General features: G+C 33.9%; 1 protein-coding gene across 1 annotated transcript; it reads left to right on the top strand.

Annotated features, from left to right (window-relative positions):
- The first annotated feature begins 536 nt into the window (after positions 1–536).
- On the top strand, positions 537–24,342 carry LOC143237550 (leucine-rich repeat neuronal protein 1-like). Its single transcript, XM_076476949.1, has 2 exons — positions 537–783; positions 20,702–24,342. Exon 2 carries the CDS (start codon positions 21,055–21,057, stop codon positions 22,792–22,794), a length of 1,740 nt encoding a protein of 579 aa, XP_076333064.1. The 5' UTR covers positions 537–783; positions 20,702–21,054; the 3' UTR covers positions 22,795–24,342.
- Positions 24,343–26,221: the final 1,879 nt, after the last annotated feature.

The raw sequence follows: 26,221 nt of genomic DNA on the forward strand, positions 1-26,221 counted from the left end.
TTTTAGCCTGGCATGGCCAGCTAGTTAGGGCGCTCGACTCGTAATCTGAGGGTTGCTGGTTCGAATCCCAGTCACACCAACATGCTTGCTCTTTCAGTCAATCACACTATTCGTTGGTAAAAGAGTAGCCCAATAGCTGGCGGTGGGCAGTGATGACTAGCTGCCCTCTATCTTGTCTTACACTGCTAAGTTTGGGACGGCCAGCGCAGATAGCTCTCGTATAGCTTTGCGCAAAATTCAAACAAAAGAAATAAGTAGTTTCTAATTTCAGATTATTCTCCACAAAGTAAAATCACTGGAGCTGGATTACATATAATGCAAAATGTTCGAAATAAAATGTATATTCTCACTATCTCTCGATTTTCTTGTTAGAATACACTTAGGTTTTAGTGATAAAACAGAGACAAATGTTGGAAGCACCTTCTGTACTGAATGTTTGATTGCAATTAGTCTTATACAAAATACGTGTTAGTCAAGGTTTGTAGCACGAGTCAACTGTAAGAAAGTACGGAACTCTGAATGCGCACGCTCAGTGTCCTAGCGTGCAAGAACGCGTAGATTCACCAATAAATGTTGGTTTCCACGGAAGGTTACGTGCTGGGAAATGGGGGGAGGTTGTTTACAGAGTAGGGCGAGCAATCTTTCCTCAGAATCGATGATGACGTCGAGCAGCAAAGGGGAATGAGACCTCGATCCGTTCTCTGAATTAGCTACCGAAAGACTGGCCGTACTAACGTCCAATACTGATGTATAGAATGATGTAAATTCGAGGAGATTGTAATTGTAAGTAACACTATTGTATGTAAACTATCACTAACAACAAAAATCACTTTTAAACAAAATATTTTGCTTACTATTTTTTTTGCTACTGTTTTGGTAAATTTCATAAATTACAACATTTTCCTAGCGAATTTCAATACCAGTAAAGTCATGTAATGTCATTGTTCAGAAAAAAGATTAATATTTGAATTGTTTTTGTTTGCCCTTTGTAGTCGAGAAACTTACCAGTAAATAGGTTTGTAGATGTCTAGTTGAAGAGAATAAACGTAGTTTTTTGGATGCATAATTTGATAATCGTTCCTTGTTAAACATAATTTGCTTCACTGATAGAATGTATAAGACTGCAGCGAAAGCGTGTTAGCTTCACTAGTACACAATATAACTTTAAGGAAAAGCAGGCCTTACAGGTGCACGCTTCCATCCCATCGATATATATCACTGTCGTTGAAATATGTCCACTTCTTTTATTATAAGAACTTGGCATATTTTTATTTTTGACTTATCTTGTAAAAATACTGACTAAAAATATTAAAAAAGGAAGACATCAAACGTTCTATATAAAGATCTTTATGATGAAAAAAAGAAAGAGCGAAATTGATGGAACCTTACGTTGTTTAAATGCGATATAAGATATAACAAAATAATGTACTGCATACACTAACCTCTTGAACCAATAAAGAGAAGTTAGTTTGGGATTACTAATAGATTTTGTTGACTGGTAAGCTGGAGAGTCATAGGTTGTACTAACATGCTTACGTGGACTAACAAACAAGTTAAAGATATTTCGTTATCTTGTTCTGTATGACTAGAAAACTTCTATTCAGTCTAGTTCTAACATCCATTAGAGTAAGTAAAGTATTGGTAATTAGTTCTGGAATGATTTTTCTTGTAAATTAAAATTAACCAAAATAAGGAAAGAATTCAAGACATCATACATTGTCACTGACTAGAAATATAAGTTATTCTAAAACTCTATCCACGTTGTCTATGAGCCCTTAAAATTATCTTAGGACTAAAATTATCTTAGGACTAACAAATCACCTCCAGTTACTTTAATGTTTTACTACTTGATACTAGCTATACAACAACTCCATATATTGTATAGAAATTAATCTACAATTGTTTTAGTTAATTAATTTGATTTTCATATTTACCATTGTTCTTAATGCTTCTTCTAAGCCTTATTATTTTTAATCTCTATGCTCTTCTCATTGAGTGGATGCTTTAGCTCTTGTTGCAGATTTACGTTTAACTGGTATTTCCTCTTGCACATTCCTTTTTTTTATGAGATAACAGAGGTTGATTAGGGTTGCTTTAATTATGTTAGACATGTTTTACTGTTTGTTTAATACTTTGTTTTTCTCTGTTACTACATTTAACATGAATATCATTTATAGAGTTCCAATGTTCTAGCTATTTATTGTACGATTCGGGTATTTATTTAACTTCACAAATATTTCTTTTTTTCTGTACTATTTCCGCTCTCATACTATTTAACTCTATACCTACAAAATGTAGCATGTGTCTTGGTGATTTGTCTCAGATGTCAAGTTCCTCTAAAGTTACATTGTCGGAGCCGTTTGATGGGCTTTCATTGGTCACAAGACGTTGTTGAGTAGTACTGTGTAAAGTTTTGCTGATACAATGGTAAATTGTATTACAATTTACATGAAGCTAACAACTAGTATCTATCTGTTTCGTTAGTAAGGTATATTGTAGTCTTTGTTTACTGTTACTTTCGTTAACAATATTGGTTAAGGCCTTTGATATATCCCATTTTATTATTATGCTTTTGTAGCAAAGATTATTTCGCATTGTTAGTTTAGCATACAGATTTAAGACTAACCTAAATCTACTAATCCAGTTGAATTTTGTGAGACGTTACTGGGTTTACGGCCGAAAATATCGTAAATAGTGAGGGTACCTAATAAGATGAAACAATATTTTCTAATGTTTATAAGTAAACAATGTAAAAACAAAATATATTCAATTAACTATATTCAGTGCCATATTTACTTTTATTTTTGATCGAAAAATAAATGATATTAATTTAAACATATTTACTATACTGTACGTCTCTGAGTCCAGTTTAAAAAGTAGGCTGTAACATGAAAATATTAATTTTCACAGGTTTATTGCTGAGAAAAACGTATGTTTTTTACAGATTTCTATCTATTGAAAAGTGTTCTTTGGAAAACGTGGTAAACCTATTCTGGTCCCAACAATATTGTGTATTGTGATTTTATAAGAGATTAGATGTTTATCAAAAAATACTTTTCAATTTATTAGACTTTTATTACAGGTTTAGGTTATGGTTACTGTGAAGAACGTCGACCCCTATCTTCAAAGTACTGTTTGAGCTCATTTTTTATGAAATGTGGGTTTTATGAATCATTTACACGAAATAATCGGTCTGCTTTCAAAACTTAGGCTTTGATAAGTTGTTACAGGCAACTTGGAGTCCTGTTACTGTTGTAAAACATTATAAGCTAACTTAATGACGTATGTTAGAGGAGCTAATATTTGTACCAAATTTTAAACTATTACAAACCTCAGAGTTTGGCTTGTTTTTGTTTTTAAAACAAGGAAGGTGTTTCGTACTAATACCAACCACCCATACTTATTTAAGGAATACGTTTGATATTTTGTAGATAAGCACAAAGTTACACATCTGTGCTATGCCAACCAATGCTATTGAAACCAAGTTTCTAGCATTATACGTTTCCGCAGACTTACAGCTCTGCTACTGATTGTGTAACACATACGAGCAACTTGTAAAACATAGTTACCTTTTAAACTGTCGTCTACGTTCTACGTTATTATACTTTACAACTGGTTTTGAATTATTCAATTAAGAATTAATACCCACTATTGATTGGTGTGCTGAAATGTAAATCCGAGGTCTCGTGGTTTGCGCTCCGCGTTCCCCTTAAAAAAATCGCATTCTCCTCTTTTGGTTGTGAATATATTGTAAGACTTACAGTCAAATCCCATTATCCAGTTTTACGTGAATAGCTTAAGAGTTGTCGTGGGTGGTGTTGACTCGCTGCCTTCCCTCTGATCTATCACTTCAAAATTAGGGATAGCTATCGCAAATAATCCCCGATTAGTTTTGCGCAAATTTCACAAATAAATATCCATATATATTGGTAGTTTTCATCTTTTTACTAGAAGGTTAAAGTAATATATTATCCCTCGTCTATTTTGAATTGCTAGTGCTAAGAACTACGAAGTTTTGTTTTATATTGGTCAATTATCTCTAAAACCTGCCTATCTACTTTGCTGTTAAAGAAGTAAAAATATCTGTACATAGCATAAATAAAAGCTAAATTCTGCCATTAATAAAAGTGTTAAACGTATATGGTTTAACATACCATTAGGCATGAAATGTTAAAAATTTATACTTTTACCTAACTAACTTGTGATAAATATGATACAGGACTTGGAATGGCCTGCTGGTTAAGACGCTCGATTCGTAATCTGAAGGTCGAGTTTTCGAATCCCCTTCACTAAACAAGCTCTCCTTTACAGTCATACGCATAAGTGTTGCTGCCCACTGGTACAGCGGTAAGTATACGGATTTACAACGTTAATATCAGGGGTTCGATTACTCTCGGTGGACTCAGCAGATAGCCTGATGTCGCTTTGCTATAAGAAAACACACACACGCATAAGTGTTATAATTTAACAGTCAATCCTACTTTTTGTTGGAAAAGAGTAGTCCAAGCGTTAATGATGGATGGTGTTGAATAACTACATTCTCTCTAGCCTATCACTGTTAAACTAGGGGCAGCTAGCACACACAGTCTTCGTGTAGCTTGCATGAAATTCCAGACTTATTTTATGTGTTTACAGTGCAATACATGTATTCATAAGCGAAAGTATCCGGCCTTGCTTGTGTTATTATGTTGATAGTTTGTGTATTCTGAGCCCATTTTAGCATGAAAACATTATATATATAATTTTGTTATTAGGCAACATAAGATAAAAGCCGTTGTTGGAAAGCATTGTTACCAAAACGCACTGGCTTTTCTATATAAGTTGTTATACAAATAGTCATCTCTTTTCTATATGGTTTTATCGCTGCTTGCCTCACTAAAAAGATGCGCGCGCGTGAATAAGATAAATAATACCAAAGTGCACAACTTTAGGATCCATGTAGTATGTGTGCAAAATTTCAGATTTCTAGGTTCTTTCTTTTTGCAGCTATGGCGATCACACATATACAGACACACACTCTCATTCGTGCACGCACGTGCATATTTATCTGTCTGTGATTTCTATTTGTAATATAAGGAACCAATAATTTTTCTTGTAGTTTTTCTCTAGCTTGCCTCATTAAAAAGGTGAGTACGCGCTTGCGCACAAGCAAGTAGATAAGTAACAACACTTAAGTACACACTCTCAGGATCCACTCAGTATGACTACATTTTTGCTAGTTTGCCTAGTAAGAAGTTGCGCAAATGAATGTGCGTACTTACATGGAAAAATAATAATACACAAGTGGACACTCTCGGGTCCACTTAGCCATAGCGAACATTTTCAGGTTTGTAGGTTCTTTCCTTATAAAGCTATGGCGATCACAAACACAAACACGTCCTTATCATTATTATAAATATGTTTCACTTAAATAGACGCCTGACATGGCTAGGTAGTTAAGGCGCTTGACTCGTACTCTGAGGGTCGCGGGTTCAAATCCTCGCCTTTTCAGCCATGAGGGCGCTATAATGTGGCGGTCAATCCAATTATTCGTTGGGAAAAGAGTAGTTCAAGAGGTGGCTGTGCGTGGTGATGACTAGCTGCCTTCCTTCTAGTCTTACATTGCTAAATTAGGGACGGCTAGCGCAGAGAGCCCTTGTGCAGCTTTGCGCGAAATTAAAAAAAACAAATAAACAAAACTTAAATAGAAATTGAATTGTGCATCAATTACATTAATGTTATACGTGAAAAAAATCCCCTAATAGATATAATATTTAAATTTGATTTGACACAAAGTTTCAGAACAAGCCAAGAAAGTTCAAATATTTTGAAGGATGCTGTTACTATGTGATAATAAGAAGTCTTATATGATTGGCTATTTAGTATTTTTCCAATCATTGATCATCTTCTGTATTCAAGCTTTTCATATTCCGTAACGACTGCCGAGAGTTCAGTTCAGTCTCGATCACCATTATGTTTTATTGTGTGAGAGGTATTACAAACACAAAACATATACACAGCTATTGACTGAACCCTGAGTTAAATAGCTACAAAAATCTAAATGGGGTAGTCAATTTTTATAATATTTGGATCATCAGATGTAACTGTTGCAACATTTTGCATGGGAATAACCCGTTGTGACAACATCTTAGACAAGAATAACTATTTGTGACAACATTTTAGACGGGAAGAACCAATGGTAATATCTTAGACAGGACAATCAGTTGTCACAACATCTTATAGATAATTAGTTGTTACAAACTTCTAGTCAGAGTAATATTTTTGATGTTGAAATTAGTGTTTATAAGTCAATGTTCAATCGTTTAAGTGGATGATCTATTGTTTTTAAATGTAACCAAAACTAAGACAATGATAATTAATGGTTATAATATTTATTGTTTCAAAATTACAGATGGAGATAATTAATTATTAAAAATTCCTGAATAGAAGTAATTATTCGTTATAAAACACTTGAGGGGCGGATGTTAATAATTTATTGTCAAATTATAAGTGGAAATACTCAATTAAAAAAAAAAATCATAGAGGGAAAGATAACCCTTTGAAAATTATTTTTCGATTAAATGAATTGTTCCAAAACTCTCAGGCCATAATTGTAGATCGTTAAAAATGTTCCAGACAAAATCCTGAACTAGTATAAGAAATACAAAGAAAAACTTAAACTCGGAAAATCAATTGCTACAATATCTTATACATTTTTAATCAATTATAACAAAATCCTGGACTGAAATAATCAATTCTTGCAAAATTCTTAGTTAGTTTAATAAATCACTGCAAAACTGGGATAATAAATGGTTACATAACCCTAGGTAGGGATAGCCAATTACTACAAAACCCTGGAGTGGATTAGTAACTTTTTGCAAAGTTCTAGGTGGAGATTATCAGTTACGATAAATCCTAATAGCTGTTACAAAGTGTTAGTCTGACATACAGGCTATTGTAAATGTTTTCTCAGTAAAGATTACGTAAGACACTTTCAGAAGGTATTTAAACTTGTATATTCCTGTATCTCACTATTTTTCTGATATTTCATAAGAATATAAGTTACGTTATCACTTGTTAGAGATTTCTGTTTCATCAACAGTAGTATCCAAAAAGTATGACTCAGTTCATAAAGTAAGGTCTAAGTGGCGAAGTAACGACCGCTCTTACTGGCCTTATCTAATATTTCAGGAAGTTCGTCTGGCGTTCAGAACATCATGCTTCCTACTAGAAGCACCTAAATGCTAAACAATCTTCTGTTATGCACTTACGCCGGCGGAAATTTTGAAAATTCATATAAACGGTAGTGCTTTCTCATTGATTTTCTGCACAACATACAGAGAATACTTTAGAAAATTATTTCCAGCACGTACTTGCCGTGACCAAACCTTAGGTACGAGCAATTCGCTATGCAATCTTATTTCAAACATCCGCTGTCAGTTGGTTCAAGTTAGACTGAATTAGAGGATGTGTTTGACAGAAAACACTAGATGAAGCCAAATTTTGTTATTTGATATAAAAATAACGGTATTTAACAAATATACATTAGCAGCTTATATTCCTGTCTAAATATCAGTTATACGGCTAAAGTTTTGCTGTTTATTTATTTATTTTTTTCATAACCTTATAGTACTAAAATATCTTGGCCCGGCATGGCCAAGCGTGTTAAGGCGTTCGAATCCCGGTCGAACCAAGCATGCTCGCCCTTTCAGCCGTGGGGGCGTTATAATGTTACGATCAATCCCACTATTCGTTGGTAAAAGAGTAGCCCAAGAGTTGGCGGTGGGTGGTGATGACTAGCTGCTTTCTCTCTAGTCTTACACTGCTAAATTAGGGACGGCTAGCGCAGATAGCACTCGAGTAGTTTTGCGCGAAATTCAAAATATCTTGAATCCCCCCTCCACAAACAAAACAAAATAATAACTACAAACAAACTCAAAAGTAAATATTTTAAATAGATTAGCTGGAGTTGCTGTGCGCGAATATCTGAAAACAAATTAAAAACAGCATAAATTAGACACTATTTGCCTTAACCTGTTTATTTTTCTTATTGAATTTCGCACAAATCTAGTAAAGAGCTACTTGTGCTAGCCGTCCCTAAGTAGAAGCGATAGTCTAGAAAGAAGGCAGCTAGTCAACACATCCGCCAACTCTAGGACTACTATTTTTACCATAAAAAAGAATATGTAATGTACTGGGTTAACAGAAAGAAGTTTTAATACGTAAGTTGTAGCTGTACATGCCATGAAAAGGTGATCGTGGCTTTCTAGGACCCTGTTTGTTATATTAAAAAAGTGTGAGTTATACTTATTGCAGGTAAGAGCTTTTATAGGTGTTCCGGTAGTTTCTGGTGGTTAGGGACAAAAACATTAAATTATTCCATATAATGTGTACTTAAGAACTTGTAGTAGCAGGATCCAAAAAAATGTTATATCAACATTTGCCTTAAGTTGTATTCAGTGTGGTTAGGTGATATAACCAAACATTGAGAACTCATAATTGTGTACACCAACAAACATCAGAGAACTAATACCACGAAACTCAGTTTCCCTCGCTTATTTTGTCTCACTTTATTCATCGTGCAAAATTTGTTTATTTTCTTGTTTGTTTATAATTAAGCACAAAGCTAAACAACGAGCTGTCTGTGCTCTGTTCAACACGGGTATTGAAACCAGGTTTCTAGCGTCATACGTCCGCAAACATAGCGCTGTACCATCGCTGGGCATATTGTGTAAAACCTAAACAGCTTTTGAATGCAACCACGAAAATATATCATAATGTTAATGATGCAGCCATGATGACAATGATGTCAAAATTTTCAGTATATTGAAAAGAAGATGCCAGAATTTCTACATTACAACCACAAAAGAAAAGTCCAGAATTTTTAAAACATAAAAAAGAATATTTTACAAATTATTGAAGATTATCGAAAAAGTAAAAAATACGAATTTTAAAACACACTGAACAGAAACATGTCATTATGTTTTGTAGTGCAACTAAAATATCAGGAATTACTACAACGCATATATATATTAGAAGAAAATGTTGCTATAAATATGCCACAAATTTTTAAGGTATCGTGAATAGGAAGGAGTCACATTTTATCACTGTATATACAAACAAAATGTCACAAGTTTTTAAAAAATGTTTTATTAGTGATGCTGTAACAGTTTTCTTTTTCTCTCCAGTGGTTCAGTCTCCGCTAGTACAGCAGTAAATCTACGGATTTATAACCTTAAAATTAGAGGTTCATTTCCCCTCGGTGGACTCAGCAAATAGCCCGATGTGACTTTGCTATAAGAAACACACACACAACATATACACTTCAGTGGTTCAGAGGTAACTTTGAGGGCTATACTGTTAAAATATGGATTCGATTCCAATAATGAATAAAGTGTATAAAACCCTTCGTAAAGCTTTATATTTAAAGCTGACAAACAAATAACTATCTCTGTATATTTTTAACGAGATTGAATAGGTTTTAATTTATTGAGCAATGTTATTGTTTCGTCGAAAACATGTCTCTCTTGTTTTATTCGTTGTTAATAAGATTGTGAAATAAAGCAACGTAAAATGTTTCATAATTATCTTGTCTAGATTACTATTTATAGATTGCCGGCATTTTTCATTTGTGAAATTCATTGATTTTTACTTTCAGAAGTTGTATGACATTTTCCTATTGAAGAAACGTATTATCTTTGCTCAAGATCGAAATACTGGGGACTTTAAGCTAGAAGCGCAAAACTTGATAATGAAGAACAGTCTGTATTCACAATGAAACTTGAAGGTTCTGCATTATTTTCTTTCTTTAACCGTTGTTCGCGAGGCAACTATTCGATCCATAATAACCAGTTTCCGATAAAATGCCATCATGAAAGAAAAGCGACAGAAATTGTATTAGAAGAAAAAAGAATAAACTAAATGTATTTCACGTTACGTATAAACTAGGTTTACGTAGAATATTACGTGAAGAAGAAAATAGCATTATATGTATTTTCCAAAAAAAAAAAAAAAATTGGGGTTCGTGATAAACGGAACACGCAAGGATCACCGAGAAATGGTACCAATTTCATATATTTATTATTTCGTTTTCTATCGAGACTGGACTAAAGGTGGATCCATTTCATCATTTTATTACTCTAAAGTTATTTTATTTTTATAGTTTATATATTTTTCAGCGTTTAAATAAATGAACGTATCCTTTTTTTTTTTTTGGTAAATAGTTTCAAAACTTTTCGTTAGTTGTAATCTTTAGCCTGAATAGAGGGTTTGGTGGTAAGCCTTTGTTCTTTCAAAGTAAATCATCATCACCGAACCAAAAGAGAAAACATCACTCTTGTTACATCTAAGTAAAAATGTATTTAATGACTATGGCCTAACGCGTTAAGGCGTGCGCTTCGTAATCTGAGGGTCGCGCGTTCGCGCCCGAGTCGTGCCAAACATGCTTGGCCTCCCAGCCGTGGGGGCATTATAATGTTACGGTCAATCCCACTATTCGTTGGTAAAAGAGTAGCCCAAGAGTTGGCGGTGGGTGGTGATGACTAGCTGCCTTCCCTCTAGTCTTACACTGCTAAATTAGGGACGGCTAGCACAGATAGCCCTCGAGTAGCTTTGTGCGAAATTCAAAAAAAAAAACAATTTAATGACTATGGTAGATGTTATACACATTGAATTAAAAATATATTAATTAATTTCAAGTGAATTTTACATTTTAAATATTGGATTGAATGGAAACAGCAGTATTATATATAACTCTACGATGTCTCCTGTCTACACTCCCAGGTCTGGCGTATTTTTGTTTTCTTAGATCATAACTATTTTTATTTGGATTTTAAAACACAATTTCCGTTAAATAAAGGATTACTAAAGGATTCTTACGAAAGTTATTTTGTATTGGATTTAATTAACTTCGCTTTAATTAACGAAACATCAGTGTACTGAAACAACAGAGTGCAGCCATAGCATTCAGAATGATGTTGTTTGTTATATGAAAGATTTAAATTTGCTCAACAAATAAAACTAGTAATAATCGATTCGCTGTTTAACATTTGCTACGAAACAATCTATCTTAGTCCAAATTTCAAGCGTTCGTTTTGACAGCTAGAGCTTAAGTGCTACGTTAGTGGGGAAAAAACAAGAATGAAAATAGTTTAATGCACGAGAGAAAGCTTGAATATTCGATCACAAGAAATGGGTTTTACAAATTTCCTTTGTTAAGTAAATATCAAACAAAAGTTCTTGCTTGGGAAAATATTCAATCCTGACTGTCTCGTGAGATTTTACAAGGGGTTTGTACCGAGTACTGAATTAAGATGCACTCTAAAGCAGCACCTTTTCATGCACAAAAGATTCTTAGGGAATACTGAAAGTCTTTTTTTTACTGCTTAAGGATTCTAGTTAATTTAGTTGGGGCGAAGTTTTAATGCTTGCATGAATTTCCATTTGATATAACTAGGGCAAGTAAGGCCTCGATGATAGCCAAGTTGATTCAACGTAATTTTGTAGCTAGTATTTAAGACAAAGAATATAGGGTTATATAATATAAAGTGCAAGTACTAGTATATACTTCAGAACAAAGAATGAATAGCGCAAAACAATAAAAGTAAGGAGGATAACAAAATAAATTATTATAGTAACTGGAAATTGATGTATTGTAACGTACAAAAGACAGAGTGCATATTAATGGTAAAATATTACATGTAACAAGTTCTGGACAAGGACTTAGGAGTCGTATAGTAACTAAAAGTGTTGCATGTGACAAGTTCTGGACAAGGACTGAGGAGCCATATAGTAACTAAAAGTGTTGCATGTGACAAGTTCTGAGAACAACGTTATCAGTGTGTAGCTAATGTAAAGACAATAGAATTATCAAAAATATTTTGAATTGAATAACAAAATAATTTTTATGCTAGTGTACACCGAGTGGTAAAAAGTCCACATTCTTTGTCCATATAAATAATATGGGTGGATATAAACGTTATACAGACTTGCTTATCTCTCTACTTACATATGAAACATTATGATGAAACAGAATGGGTGTAAAGACCTAATACTTTGGATTTTCATACGTGTTGAGAGATATGTTTTGTACACTTAAATACTGTCACAGTCTTATCTGTCAAAACACTAATAATTGGGAGATTTTCAGCAATTCGTTTCAGCATTAATGACCTTAGTGAAAAGGTGCTCTTCTTAGGCCTATCATTTTTAACTGTAGATTCCTTACCTGTTTCTCCAAGCTAATTAACTCATCCAAAAGTAAAATTCTCTATCGGTGTCATGATGCGAGTGGACAGAAATTGCTGTGCAATAAACGCCTAAACGAGTATGTCTAATAACTTCTAAACTCCTTCAGATTATTAAAAATCAAGTGTGTGTATGTAACTTAACTACTACGGCGACAGTCGTGTTTAGTTACTTTTGTTGTGAATTTTTTTATGTCACATTCTGAAATATTGCTTTGGTTTGAGTTTCGTCCATGGCTATCTGTATTACTTATAATTTAGCAGTGCTAGACTAGAGCAGAGACTTCCAACAAGAGGCATGGAGGCAGCATGCGGCCCGCGGCATGGTTTTGAGTGGCGGCGAAAGTCTATTGAAAAATAACTACTTTAATAATTTTTTTTGTAGTAAAGAAATGGAAAATTCTGACTTGCGAGGTAAAAATGCATGAAAGCTCCAACTGACATATACTAATGAAATTTTAAAATTTATTTTGTGAGCACCTGTATGTTTATTATTTATGCCTCTATAATTTCACAGTAATAACTTGATAGTAATTGCTTTTAAATTATATCACATACACCTCGGCGTATTATACCAGCATTACTCCTGCTAGACAAAGTGGATTTCTCTGGTTGGTGGCTGTTGCCAGTCTGTCAATTTGCTGTTGTGGAGGTTGACGTGTTCTAAATTATCACTGTTCAATTCTGTGATAAATATAAACATGAGTAAAGTTTTCAAGAAACGTAAGATTGACAGTGAAAACAGAGTTCACTAGGAATGTTGGGAACTTGATTATTTGACTACAAACAATAACGGCAAGTTGCAGTGTTTGATTTATATGCAAATTACATCAGTGCCCAAAGACTTTAATATGAAAAGACATTATTCAACGATACATGAAGAAAAGTATAAAAAAAATATGAAGGAGAAACTCGAAAAGTTCAGATTGCGGATTTCAGCAAGAAATTAAAACAACAAACGAGTATGTTTAACAAGTTGTCAGAAAGCCAGACATCTGCTTTGAATACTTCGTACATCGTTTATCTTGAACTTGCAAGAGCAAAGAAACCTTTTATTGATGACAGTTTAGTAAAGAAATGTGCTGTTGAAATGGCTAAGACGTTTGGAGATGCCAAAATGAATCAGTGCAGCTTTCCAACCAAACCATACAAAGAAGGGTCACTAATATGGGAGAACAATTAGAAAACTCACTTGTTAGATTGGTTGAAAAAAGTACTTATTTCTCACTTTGTCTTGACGAAAGTACTGATCAAGCAGATGTAAGTCAGCTGTTAATATATGTACGCATTATTCATGAAGATTTTTCAACGAAAGAGGAATTATTGAATGTATGTGCTCTCCGTGGGACCACAGAAGAAAAGGATATCTTCAAGGCAATGAAAAATTCAGTTGATAAAATTGAAGGTTTCAATAAGTGTTCAACAACAGTGACAGATAGCGCACTTGCGATGACTGGAAAAAATTAGGCTTTGTTGGTTTTTCTAAGGGAAAATGAAGTAACTTGTCCAACATTTCATCGTCTTATTCATCAAGGAGATTTGTATGGGAAACCAGTGAAATGAAACGAAGTTTTTAAACTTGTTGTTAAAGTTATTAACATGATAAGAGGAGCTGAATCAGTTTTTTGAGGATATGGAGACAGAAAGTAAGGTGACTCAGTGCCTGAAAGTGTCTGGAACGATTCTTTGGAATAAGGAAAGAAATCCCTGCATTCTTTGATCAATTTGTTTCATCGGATACAACACAGTTGGAAGAAAAGCTCAAAAGTAAGGATTTTCTGAAACAACTGCCTTTTCTCACAGACATCACCACTCATCTTAACGGTCTCAACCTGAAGCTCCAGGGTCGGAACCAGATGGTATCAGATTTAATGTGAAACATAAATGGGTTTCGAAATAGGTTAAGAATTACAAAGTTTGTTTAGAAACCAACGACTTGGCCCACGTTCCAAGTTGCCAGCAATTAACAGAACAGTTCAAAGATGACGAGCCACTTGATTTTTCAGAATTTTAGGTAAATATTGAAGATATCATAGATGAGTTTAACGCAAGATTCTAAGAATTTGAAATACTAAAAAGCAGGATAGAGCTGTTCAATAATCCTCTTTGAACGAAGTGAGTGTGACCGTCGCTTAACAACGCCTTTATTTCTGAAGGGTAAGTACATTCGGTGACGGGCATTCGAGGGTGCGACACGTAAATTGTGAGTTGAGCGCTATGATCACCAGGTTGGGCTAGGACCTCTAACATATTAAGTAAGAAAGCCGGTGATCTCTTGAAGTATGAATGATGTTTAGTCTCATCACACTTCGGCCTAGGCAAGCTGTTTATAGAGCCACACTTTATGAACTAGTATTTTTAAAACGTATATAATTTCCATTTGTTATTATCACAGAGAATATCAATATAACCTTCCGCAAGTAAGATAGCAACGTATCATTCTTAATATAAATGTAATATTTTTTATCCAGTTTTACTGGGATAACGGTTAACATTTGTGACAAGTATGGAACCATTGAAAAACCTAGTTTTGGAGCAACGTCTTTCATGAGATATTACCTGAGAAAATTCATGGCTACTGTTTAATATTGTTAAAAAAAAGTGTGTAAACAAACTGAATAAAATCTAAGTTAAGATCAATGTTTTCCGTAAGATGATCTCTGCAAAGACTACGGCCAGGATGCCACGTAGTTTTTGTACATCAAAATGAATGGGTCACGAGGTGACCTTGTTGTGGTCTCTAGATTTCAGAGCCGGAGAGCTGGTTCGAATGTGACGCCACAAAATATTCGCCACATTTTCAGTTATGTGTGCGTTTTAAGAGTTACAGTCAATTCCTTAGAGGGGATGGTGGTTGGTAAGTTTCTTCTAACTTGCTAGCTGCCTTCCCTCTGGTAATTATTTCAAAATTGGGGAAAGCGGCAGACAACATTAATAACTTTGCCATAAATATTAAATACAAGTACAAATAAATATATATTAATTATGAATGTTGGCACTTTCAGCTGGAGTTAATAAATTAATAATGAAGAGCTTACCAAGTCCAAAAAGCCCAGTCAAGAAGACAAATACATTCATGTTGTTGAACATATGTGATGGTTCTAAGCCCGAAATGAAAAGAGGTGTTAAACAGTATGTAATTTCTATCCCATCTTTCCGAATCCAAAATATTCAATATTTTCTTGATGTTGTCGTTTTTGAACTCTAAAGCGTGGAAACACTATAATTTTAAAATACACACTGGTTAATTGCAAATTGATATTTGACTGAAATTGTCAAATATATTACTTTTCTCCTTGTTTTTAAGACTTCACTGCTGCTAATCGAATAAGTACATACCGAAACGTTTGATGAATCATGTAAATGTTTTTTTTCTCATATTCTGAACCGTATGTGGCTTCACGAATCGTAAAAATAAGCAAATGCGGCTAAAAGAAGAAAAGGAACATCACACACACACATATATATATAAAAAGCAAATATGGTGTTTGGGGAATGGTGAACGCATAGACAAACTGAAAAAGCGAACAATAGAACATTCCTCGTGCTAACGAGTAGCATTAAATTATTTGATTATGGAGGTCTATAACTTGAATCACTGGTTCTAGAATGCTTATTACTTAGAAAATTAGAACAGGCAGCATGAAATATAACATGGTGAATGTCTATCGATTCTTTGAAAGAACTTATCAGTTGGTTTATTTCGGATATTCTCGTAAAGCTGTCAAGAATTGTTTGTTTGTTTCTTTTGAATTTCGAATAAAGCTACAAGAGGTCTATCTGCGCTAACCCTTCTTCATTTACCAGTGTAAGACTAGAGGGAAGGCAGCTAGTTACTGTCAACTCTTGGTCTACTAAAGAAAAAAAGTAAAAGTACCAACAAATAGTGGGATTAACCATCGCATTATAATGTACCCATAACTGAAAGGACAATTATGTTTGATGTGACGGGGATTCGAACCCGCGACCCTCAGATTACGAGTCGAGCGCCCTAACCACCTGACCATGCCGGGCCCTTTATTTAATTAGTTTCGTTTTACAGTTTCTTCAGAAGTGTCCACTGACAGTACAAATCTTTTAAATTGTTTAATCACTAAATTCTGTTCAAATCTATAACGTACATTTGTGCTTTTAACATATTACGTAGTAAAGCTTATTGTTGAAAGAAAAGTATTATTGAAATAATTAACTGTCACCCGTAGTAAACTAAAATTCTATCAAGGAACAGATTGCAATAATAAAAGATATGATGAACAAATAAAACAATAAACAGTATAACTGCGATCCTTTGTCTCTCTTCACCTGTTATCATAGTTCTTCAACAAGAATTTCTTTCAGTGTACATGGTGGCTTTGGTAAGGCTTTATCCAGAAAAGGGTGGTTTTATGTCAGGTGTTACTTGTCTGTGATTAGTTAAAATAATTATCAACTGCGTTTCTCTCATGCTGTTGTTTATAAAGATAGTCAGTGTGTTGGGTTCTTTCGTTTTCTCCTATATACGAATGATTGTGGATGTTACATTTAAACTGGTAAACAACATTGGAGACAAGACACCCAATTTCAGATTGCAAATAAATGTCTGTAAGACAGTTGGCTTTATCACATTATAGTGTAGTGTATAGAGGCTTTGAAAGTTGGCTTTTTTGGGGTTGTACCTGGCCGTTGTATAATTTTAATCGGTAGTTCAAAGAGGTGTTATAAAAATAACTTTTTTGTGTTATCTTTGTAAAATCGAATTTTTCTTCCTTTTTTATCTGTGTTTTCTCATGTTTGAAGTGGGATGCTGATTTTTGTGAGTTATAGTCCTTGAAAATTTGTTCGATGTAAAAAAGTGAATATTCATTGCTCAGAAGAAGTGATTTTAGATCCAAGTGTGTATAGTTTTTTTTTCACCACAGTTGCGATCGATTCTGTTTACTTCTCCAGTAACTGCTTTTCTTGGAAGATTTGGGATGATGGCAGTTGGAGTAAGGAACACAGGTTTTCTTATTGGTTTTTGAAACAAGGTAAATTGTATATTGTTATCTTTGTCGATACTCAAGGCAACAGCAAGAAAATCTGTGTTTCTCTTATCATTCGAATGATTCAGTGTGAGCTCAGTGTTGAGGTCTATGGAACTTAGAAAGTCTAAAAATTGGGTTAAAGAAGAAAGACTGTGGTTCCTTAGTCCAACCATGTCATCGAATTATCTAAGCTAGAGATCAGGACGAGTGATGTCACCTTGAAACCACTTGTCAGCTACGATTGTTTTAAAATGTACACAAATATTATGGTATAAATAACAGCAATTCTAATACATATTAAGACACCACTGAGTTGGAAATATAGTTTGTTGTCAAAACGAAAATATCTATTATGAAGGATGAAAAATAAGATTTCTGTGACAGTACCTGTTGACGTTCTATATATCTCCAAATTGTTTATGTAATTTGACATGAATTCATACACTGCATTGACAACATCCTCAGTAATGATGGACAGGAAACTACGACGTCCAATCTAAAGAGTATCATTATGTTGGTTACTTGATTCATGATAACATATTGTGTATTATTTAACTGAACTGGAACGTAAGCTTGACATGGCCAGGTGGATTAAGGCGTTCGACTTATGATCTGAGGGTCGCGGGTTCGAATACCCCGTCGCACCAAACATGCTTGTTCTTTCAGCTGTCGGGGCGTTATAATATGACGGTCAATCCCACTATTCATTGGTAAAAGAGTAGCCCAAGAGTTGGCGGTGGGTAGTGATGACTAGCTGCCTTCCCTCTAATCTGACACTACTAAATTAGTGACGGCTAGCCCCTGATAGCGCTCGAGTAGCTTTGTGCGAAATTTAAAAAAACAAACAAACAACTAACTGCAACGTAATTTAACAACAGTACTAAAATTGTACGCATAAACTAGGAAAGCCTTTCAGCAGCACTGTTATATACTGAGACTATGGGTTTTGGTGACATATCCGGTTTATGTTTCTTTGGTAAACCTTATAATTCTGACATGCGACTACCAGAAGTTTTAAGTTCATCCATTAGCTTCTTTGGAAGATTATTTGTTTTTGTAAATTCATATATAATATTTTTAGAGTGTGTTTTGGATGTTTTTAGTATAGCAAAGTCAAATTAGGCTAACTCCTGTGTCCACTGAGGGGAATCGAACCTTTGATTTTAGCGTTGTAAATTCAATGACTTACTGCTGTCCCACAGGGGTGACATCTCTTTAACTTCCTTCTCAATTTTTTGTGGTGTCATCTTAAATATTTAAAATTTATTCTTGAGGTGATCAAATATTTTGTTAGTAAGTATTCCTATTCATAACTATAAAATCTTTACACTTGCCCGATTATTTTTAAGGGCAAGTTATTTTGAGAGATTTAAGTTGTACTTGGATTGATTATTCTAATGCTTTTGCAAAATTTTCCTGTTCTTTTTCCTCACATCTCCCCCGTCACACCAAACACGCTCACCCTTTCAGTTGTGGGGGCGTTATAATGTTACGGTCAGTCCTACTATTCGTTGGTAAAGGAGTAGCCAAAAAGTTGACGGTGGGTGGGTATGACTAGCTGCCTTCCCTCTCGTCTTACACTGCAAAATTAGGGACGGATAGCGTAGATAGCTCTCGTATAGCTTTGCGCGAAATTCAAAACGAACCAAACAAATGAATCCTCACATCCGCGATTTTGGTTTGAATATTTTTGTTAGCATGGGAAGGTTGTTACGTGATTGTATCAAAAGGGTGTTAATTGAGATATTTAGAAGCTGAGTAATTTGTTGCATCTCTAGTTTAACAAATTTTACAAATGGAATTAATGTGTAAATCATTGTTATCAGTTTTTCCTAATGCCGAGATGTTGGTTATAGTGGAGGTTTGAGTTTGTGATATTTTGCTGGGTTTTAATTGTTTCTTTATTTCCATAGATGTGTTTCTATCGAATAGAATAAAAAGTTTATTCAAGAGAAGATATTGTGTTTAAACACACTTGGTTTGAAAGTTTATTTGTTACTGTGAAATCAAATCCTTTAGCTAGTAGGTTCATAGAGGAAGTTGAGGTTGGGAGGTTATTTTGTACTGTTATTTTTTAACTGTTGTGATGTTTTCTTGATTGTTATTAACATTTGAAACAAAAATATCTGAATTTCGATTTGTATTTCAGTAAACGCTCCTGAAGAAGTTGCGAAGTGAAACGTTGAATATCTAATAAAATAAAAACAACATTTTAGTGTTATAAGATCGCTAATTTTTCTTCTATACACTAATACGCACTAAAGAAATTAAATATTGAAAAATATAATTTCTATTGAACGAGATATTTGGCGAGAAAAAGTATCAATATAACTGTAAAAAATTCTTTCGGTATATCAGCAGTAAGCCTAACAGTTGATAATACTGAAATTAGGGCTAGGGACCCAGCGGAGGGTACGTTATAGATAGTACACTGTGTAGCTTTGCACTAAAATCAAAGGGTCCATTAAGTTTCTTCATAAAAAAAAGTATTTGCGTAAAATTTCGCTGAATATCCAGATAGGTTTGATAGCAGTTTAATTCCACTTGGCTTCGGTGTAAACCTTTTTTGTTACATATATATATTTGAGATGGTCCCCTATAGTAATTATACCATAAAATATATATATCATTTAAATTATTATTATGAGTCATCAACATCCAGGCAAATACCACAGCAACTGAGATGCATAAGAAAATAATTGTTTGTGGTGTGAAATGAGGTGTTAGGGACCTACCCTGTGAGAACCTCGCCGAGACTGTTGGTAGTCATCGTCAGTTTCATGTCATTCGAATAATTTATCAGTCTACACCATGTACCTAAAATATTAAAGGTAAAGATGTGCAGACAGCCATAAATCAAATATTTTAAGCTTAAATTACCAAATTTGCTCTTCAAGAACAACTCTTGTAGGCATAAATGCACATTTTATATGTATATGAAGTTGTGCCTCAGAAGATTGATATACAATCAGAGTAAAGGCTGTTACACAAACCTTAGGTTTAAGGTGCGAGCTTAGAATCTTTATTGTGTTTTGTTTATTATTTTCTATACGTTTGCAGCTGATATTTTTTATGTATGATACTTATTAATTGAAGTGTCGAAGGATATAATGTTTAATGACATCGAAGAATACTATCACAGAGTAGGCCTCAACGTTTCCCATAACATTAACAGATATTTTCCACACGTGAATGATTTATTTGTCATTGGACTTATGAACCACCCAGTATATTAATAACTTTTATGTTGAATGATTTAATTAGTTGTTTATTTTATAGTAATTCTGTGATGTGTGAGTGTTTCATAGTGATTACATTGTAATGGTTAAAAGAAAAACCTGAAGATTACATAGATTGGAAATATAAGTATTAGGTCTGAGAGCTATATTTTAGAGATTACGGACTTTAATTAACATGTCAAACGACAAGTATGTTCTATAATTCTTTTGAAAAATGTTCTTCTTGTTTATTTAGGTCCGTGGGATTTCACAAGCAAGTATTCCATTTATTTACAATGTAAAAGGTGTCTTATCGATAAATAATTAATCCGAAATTTGCATCGTCATGTTATCGTGGATTTTTCTCGTATTTGGTGTGTTACGACTGACGTCGGTTATTAGTTTGCATGTCAATTGTCCACTTCATTGTGATTGCGCACAAAGTATGGTAAATTGTACATCATGTGGGTTGCAAAAAATTCCTAAAATATTCCTCTGCAGACTGAGTTACTGTTTCTATCTGATAATCGGTTAACGAACTTGGTCAAACAAATACCCTTTCTGCCTCGTCTGTTAGAGTTGAATTTATCAACCAATGAAATCAAGCAAATGGGCCGTGGGTCAATCTTTCAAAATTTGACAGAACTACGCTTACTGGACTTGTCTAATAACAAGTTTCGGACCTTATTCAACGGAGTCTTTCGTGGTTTGTACAAGTTGGAAACGCTTGTCGTTACAAACGGCCACCTCAAGTTCATTGATGAACACGTCTTTGATGGCATGAGTAATCTTAAACATCTGAACCTAAGGGAAAATTCTATTCATTCATTGTCAGTAGAATGGTTTTACGATATGATGAATTTAGAAACCCTAGAGCTTGACAACAACGAAATTTATTATCTCAATAGTGGGACGTTCACAGCACTAAATAACCTCCGGAACCTTTCTTTATCTCATAACAGGATCAGAGGAATTAGCGAAGAAGCTTTTCATGGACTTCGTAACCTGAAAACTTTGCTGCTGAATCACAACAACATTTCTGAAGTTCCCACAACAGCTCTCCAATCTATGAAACATCTGAATGTTCTTTTCCTTGACGCTAATCCAGTTCCTAAGTTGCTGACAGATGATTTTACTCTTCTTTCTGTAAAAGAGATATCTTTGTCAAACACATCTACGCTTCAGATGATAGATCGTGGGTCATTTCGAGATTTAAATAACCTGGAGAAGGTTTATCTTCACAACAACCCAAGTTTACAGTTCGTAGATCCCCATGCTTTCATCAATGTTCCTAAGCTGAGAGTCTTGATGTTGCATAAAAACAATCTTTCTGTCTTAAGTTATGAAACTGTCTACGAACGACCAGCCGTTCAGCTCACAATGTACGGCAATCCACTTCTCTGTGATTGTAATGTTCGATGGATCCTAATGGCACTAAACAAAAAAGAAAATTCTTCAATCGATTTTTTAAACTCGGATCAGTTAAATTGTTCTCAACCTCAGAATCTCCGTTCTTTTCCGCTCAAGGCTTTGAGCTTCACCAACATTCCTGAGCAGTGTAAACCAGTTTTAGTTGATTCTCGTAAGGAAACAGTTGACACAAAAATTGGAGATTCTCATATTTTTGAATGTCGTGCTTTTGGTATACCTCCACCCAAGATCCATTGGATTCTACCCTCTGGAGGTGTAGTGAATGAATCAAACAATGACTTACGCGTTCAGATAAAACATCCTAATACGCTAATTTTGTACCACTTGAAGTACAAAGATTCTGGAACTTACCAGTGTGTTGCCGAAAACAATATGGGTGTTGCCATAAAGAACATAATTCTTCACATTGGCAGTGTAGACATTGGGCTGTTTCCCCAACGAGTGTCTTCCACATTCGTAACAGTTGTGTGGAATGGCACAGCACGGAATAACTTTCCAGAGTATGATATACTTTACAAAATTGACAACCAGCCAGAAGAGCAATATCAAACAGTCACAGTCAGTTACGTATATCGCTCTTATACTATAAATAATCTTGAACCAGATACAAATTACAAGATTTGCATTGCTGTCAAGATTAGAGAAGAAGACAAATACATCAAACTATCTTGTACTCACGTTCATACCCGAGATGCCAGTTTTATTATGCAAGGCATTTACACCACAAGCAACGTGGCGGTCGCGGTAGTGCTAGGAATTGTTGCGGCAATGTTGTGTATTGTTTGTTTGGTTTCCATGGCAGCCAAGAAGTACAGACAGCGACACTACGAAACACCTGAAAAGTCTCTCATTACTGGCATGGCTCACGTACCCCCAGAGAACCTTAACAGCCCTTTGATGCCTCGGATTAGATCCTGAAAATAAAAATAAAATGAGCAGGATGATTTCTGGAGTTGTTGATTTTGTTATTTTACGTTCACAAGCTGGTTGAAGAAAATCCTAGTTGGTAAAGTTGCACACAGTATTATCATAGCTGGTAAAATTGGTTTGTGAATGAGAATACATTTTAGACGAATAGGGAAGAAAGGTTTCTTGAAGATGCGCTTAATATATTTCCGTCAGACCAACCAGTTTTGAATCAAGTTTTCAAACACAAAGCGGCTGTTTTCTTCTTTTTAATTAAATTCATAAGTGTTTAGAAAATGGTTACTTTAAATAATTTCGTTTGTTGATTATTAGAGTTATAAAAGAAAAATCCCTTATTCATAGAAATAATAATAATCATAAGAAAATGTAGTCATAGATGTTAGTATTCAATACGCCTTTCGAATAGAACAGTTTCTAAGATTAAGCTCAACTTAAAAGATTTTTAGGATATAGTGCATGATTTTAATGTTTTCTGATACTAACTTTCGAAAGCTGACAAGAAAAGTAGTAGAATTTCTAAGCTTGCCTTGACAGGTGTGGATGTTACAGTTGAACATGTTTTTTAAACGAACCTAACTATTTATCTCTTGAAGCAAAGCACACTACCTTCTCATATAATTTATTTGAATGGAACAAACTTCTTATCTAAGCTAAAAGATTTACATTGTGAACTTGTGTTTCTATTTGATGCTATTTTATTAGAACGTATGATGTTTGTTTGTTGGCCCTTTTATATTTAGAAAAGCATCTGCTATATTACCACTTCTAATTAGGTTTACTACAATAGAAAATAATGTCTACCAAAGTGAACTTTTTAATTTTACATATTGTTGATATAGATATTTTCAAGTGATTAGAACTATTAGACTGGTGAAACATATCCAAGAGAATTATAATCAAACTGAAGTACAGGGCGTGCTATAAATATCACTTATAAAACATATCCTGTCTGTTTAACCCAGTAGGTTCTGGTTACATCTCCAAAGTGGTGATTAATCTAACCATCATCAGATGATTATTTTACAGGGTAATGAAAACAATTCCAAGCTTTACAGTATTCAACGGGAAAAATGTAGTTTTCCTGGATGTATAACAGTTCTTATGATGTTTACTATAGGCGATGAGTGTAACTTTTTTTTTTTTTACTACACATTGGTACTTAATCATCAATTCTCACTCTAGTTTGAAAATACGTTATTAATAATCGCACAATTTCCTCTTTTATTATATATGTACACAAAATTACTAACATACTTTCGAAGATATAACCCTAAATGCACAATAGGGTCTATGACCCTATGTATTATTTAGAACATTTCATTCTACTTATGTAACAAAAGAACATTTAACGTTGAACTGTTCTAGAAATGTAGTTCTAGGTAATTTTTGCATTTTAATCTGAACAATAATTTTATCAACGTGAATATTAATTACTTCTCAACTGTCATTGTTCTTGTTATCAATTCAGATGTAATGTTCACATCTGGTTAAAGCGTAAAATGTGTAAATGAATATATGAAGTTAATAAACAATTAAAAATAATTTTCTCATGTTTCAATCTAAGGACTACAACGCTTGGTCATCCACGAATAATTCACACAGAGTAGTCTAATTTCCTTCACTATTATTATTATTATTTTTAACTGTGAATGGTAGCTTTCTTGTAATATAAGGAATCTAATTATTAACGCAAATATTAAACATCACTTTAAAAACGCCAATAATGTGATTTTATTTCAATGATTGTAACGTAATTTTAAATGCCAAAAATCTATTTCGTGATTTAAAAACTGTAATATCACACAAAAACCGCCAGCAATCTAATTTCCAATTCAAGGACAGAAATATAACTTCAAACGTTAAATAACCTGGTTTCCAGTTCATGGTTTGTTGTGTAATTTCAACTACTAATATTCTGACTTTCTGTTCAAGAGCTGTAGCATAAACCAATCTTCCGGTCTTATCAATTTATCAGTTCAGGAACTTTAAGTAACAAATACCTCCTGTTTATTATAGTTAACAAGACTCGCATGAAGTAACACTGGAAATGTATTTGAGATTAAAATACATATAAAACTAGAGGGTTTTGGAAAACAAAAGTATTTCTTCACGGAAGCAATACAAGCAATTTATGTCGTACTTTTGTCTCGGTGAGCATGTAACACATAGATAATTGGATTTAATGACAGTTGTAGGTGTTTTGCTTGTATTTCATCTCACCCATTTCCAACAATGCTGTATATACATGTTTGGGACATTGGAAAACGTTTCCATGGATACAGTGAAATATGTTGTAGGTGTTTATGAAGTTATCAGTTTTCGAAAATTCTTTTATTTCTTTATTTTTCGCACAATAATATTAAAATAAAAATTATCTCGCCACCAGGTGACTTTGTACTATTTACATTTCTTAATTTGAAACCATTTATACAGCTTATTCAATTTAACAGTTAAATCGACTAGAAGTTTCGGGATTTGTTCATTAGTTCACCGATTTCAATAATTCCGTACAAATCAGATGCATACCAACTGTAGGCACTCGTATAAAGTATAAAAATTAATCATTATATGATTACTCACTTCAAAGGTCGCATGATATTAAAAGTTAAGAACACTTTAGACGTGATGTTAATAAATTCGACTTTGCAGTTTACTAGTGAATTTCTAAACACATATTTCACACTACTAGCTCTGAGGCTGATGTAATGTGAAAGGAAAACGTAGAGAAATTATTTAAATACTATTCTTTAAGGAAATAGGTCTCTAGTTCAGCAGTAAACTTAGCAAAGTGTTCCTAAAAGAAAGTCAAGAGTCAGCAAAAGTCCTTGTTAGTATTCAAGCAAAATCGATACGAAATGTTTCCAGTTTCAAACATCTAACTACTTGTGTTTGTTAACACACTAACATCTTAATCAAAGGAAATACAAACACAATGCGTGATAACTTATATATAAACAGTTTTAACTATAAACTTATATATAGATAAAATAAATAATAAGTTTTTCTGAGCTCTTAGAAATTTCAAATAAACGGTCTAATGGACCGACTCCGTATTGAAAAAAATGTTATTTTTGTTTGTTATTAAGCATAAAGCCATACAAAGAAATATTTGTGATCTGCCCACCATGTATCTAAACCCAGTTTCTATCAGTATAAGTCCATAAACGTACCACTGTGATACTGGGGCATTGAAAAATAATGTTTGCTATAATTCCGAATTTACATGATATAATATATTATCACGAAGCGTGGCAAGCTTTTATTCAACAGTACAAGCCTGTTGTACAGTCAGACCCATTACTAAAGACTTTGTACTCACGATATGTCTGTGACATACGGACACCAGTCTGGTTCACACTTTGATAAGTGGAGTGCAAGGTGATGTTCATCTGAAGAATAAAGATACTTTTTGTCCACC

Source organism: Tachypleus tridentatus, chromosome 13 (genome assembly GCF_004210375.1).
Source record: "Tachypleus tridentatus isolate NWPU-2018 chromosome 13, ASM421037v1, whole genome shotgun sequence".
Classification (NCBI taxonomy): Eukaryota; Metazoa; Arthropoda; class Merostomata; order Xiphosura; family Limulidae; genus Tachypleus; species Tachypleus tridentatus.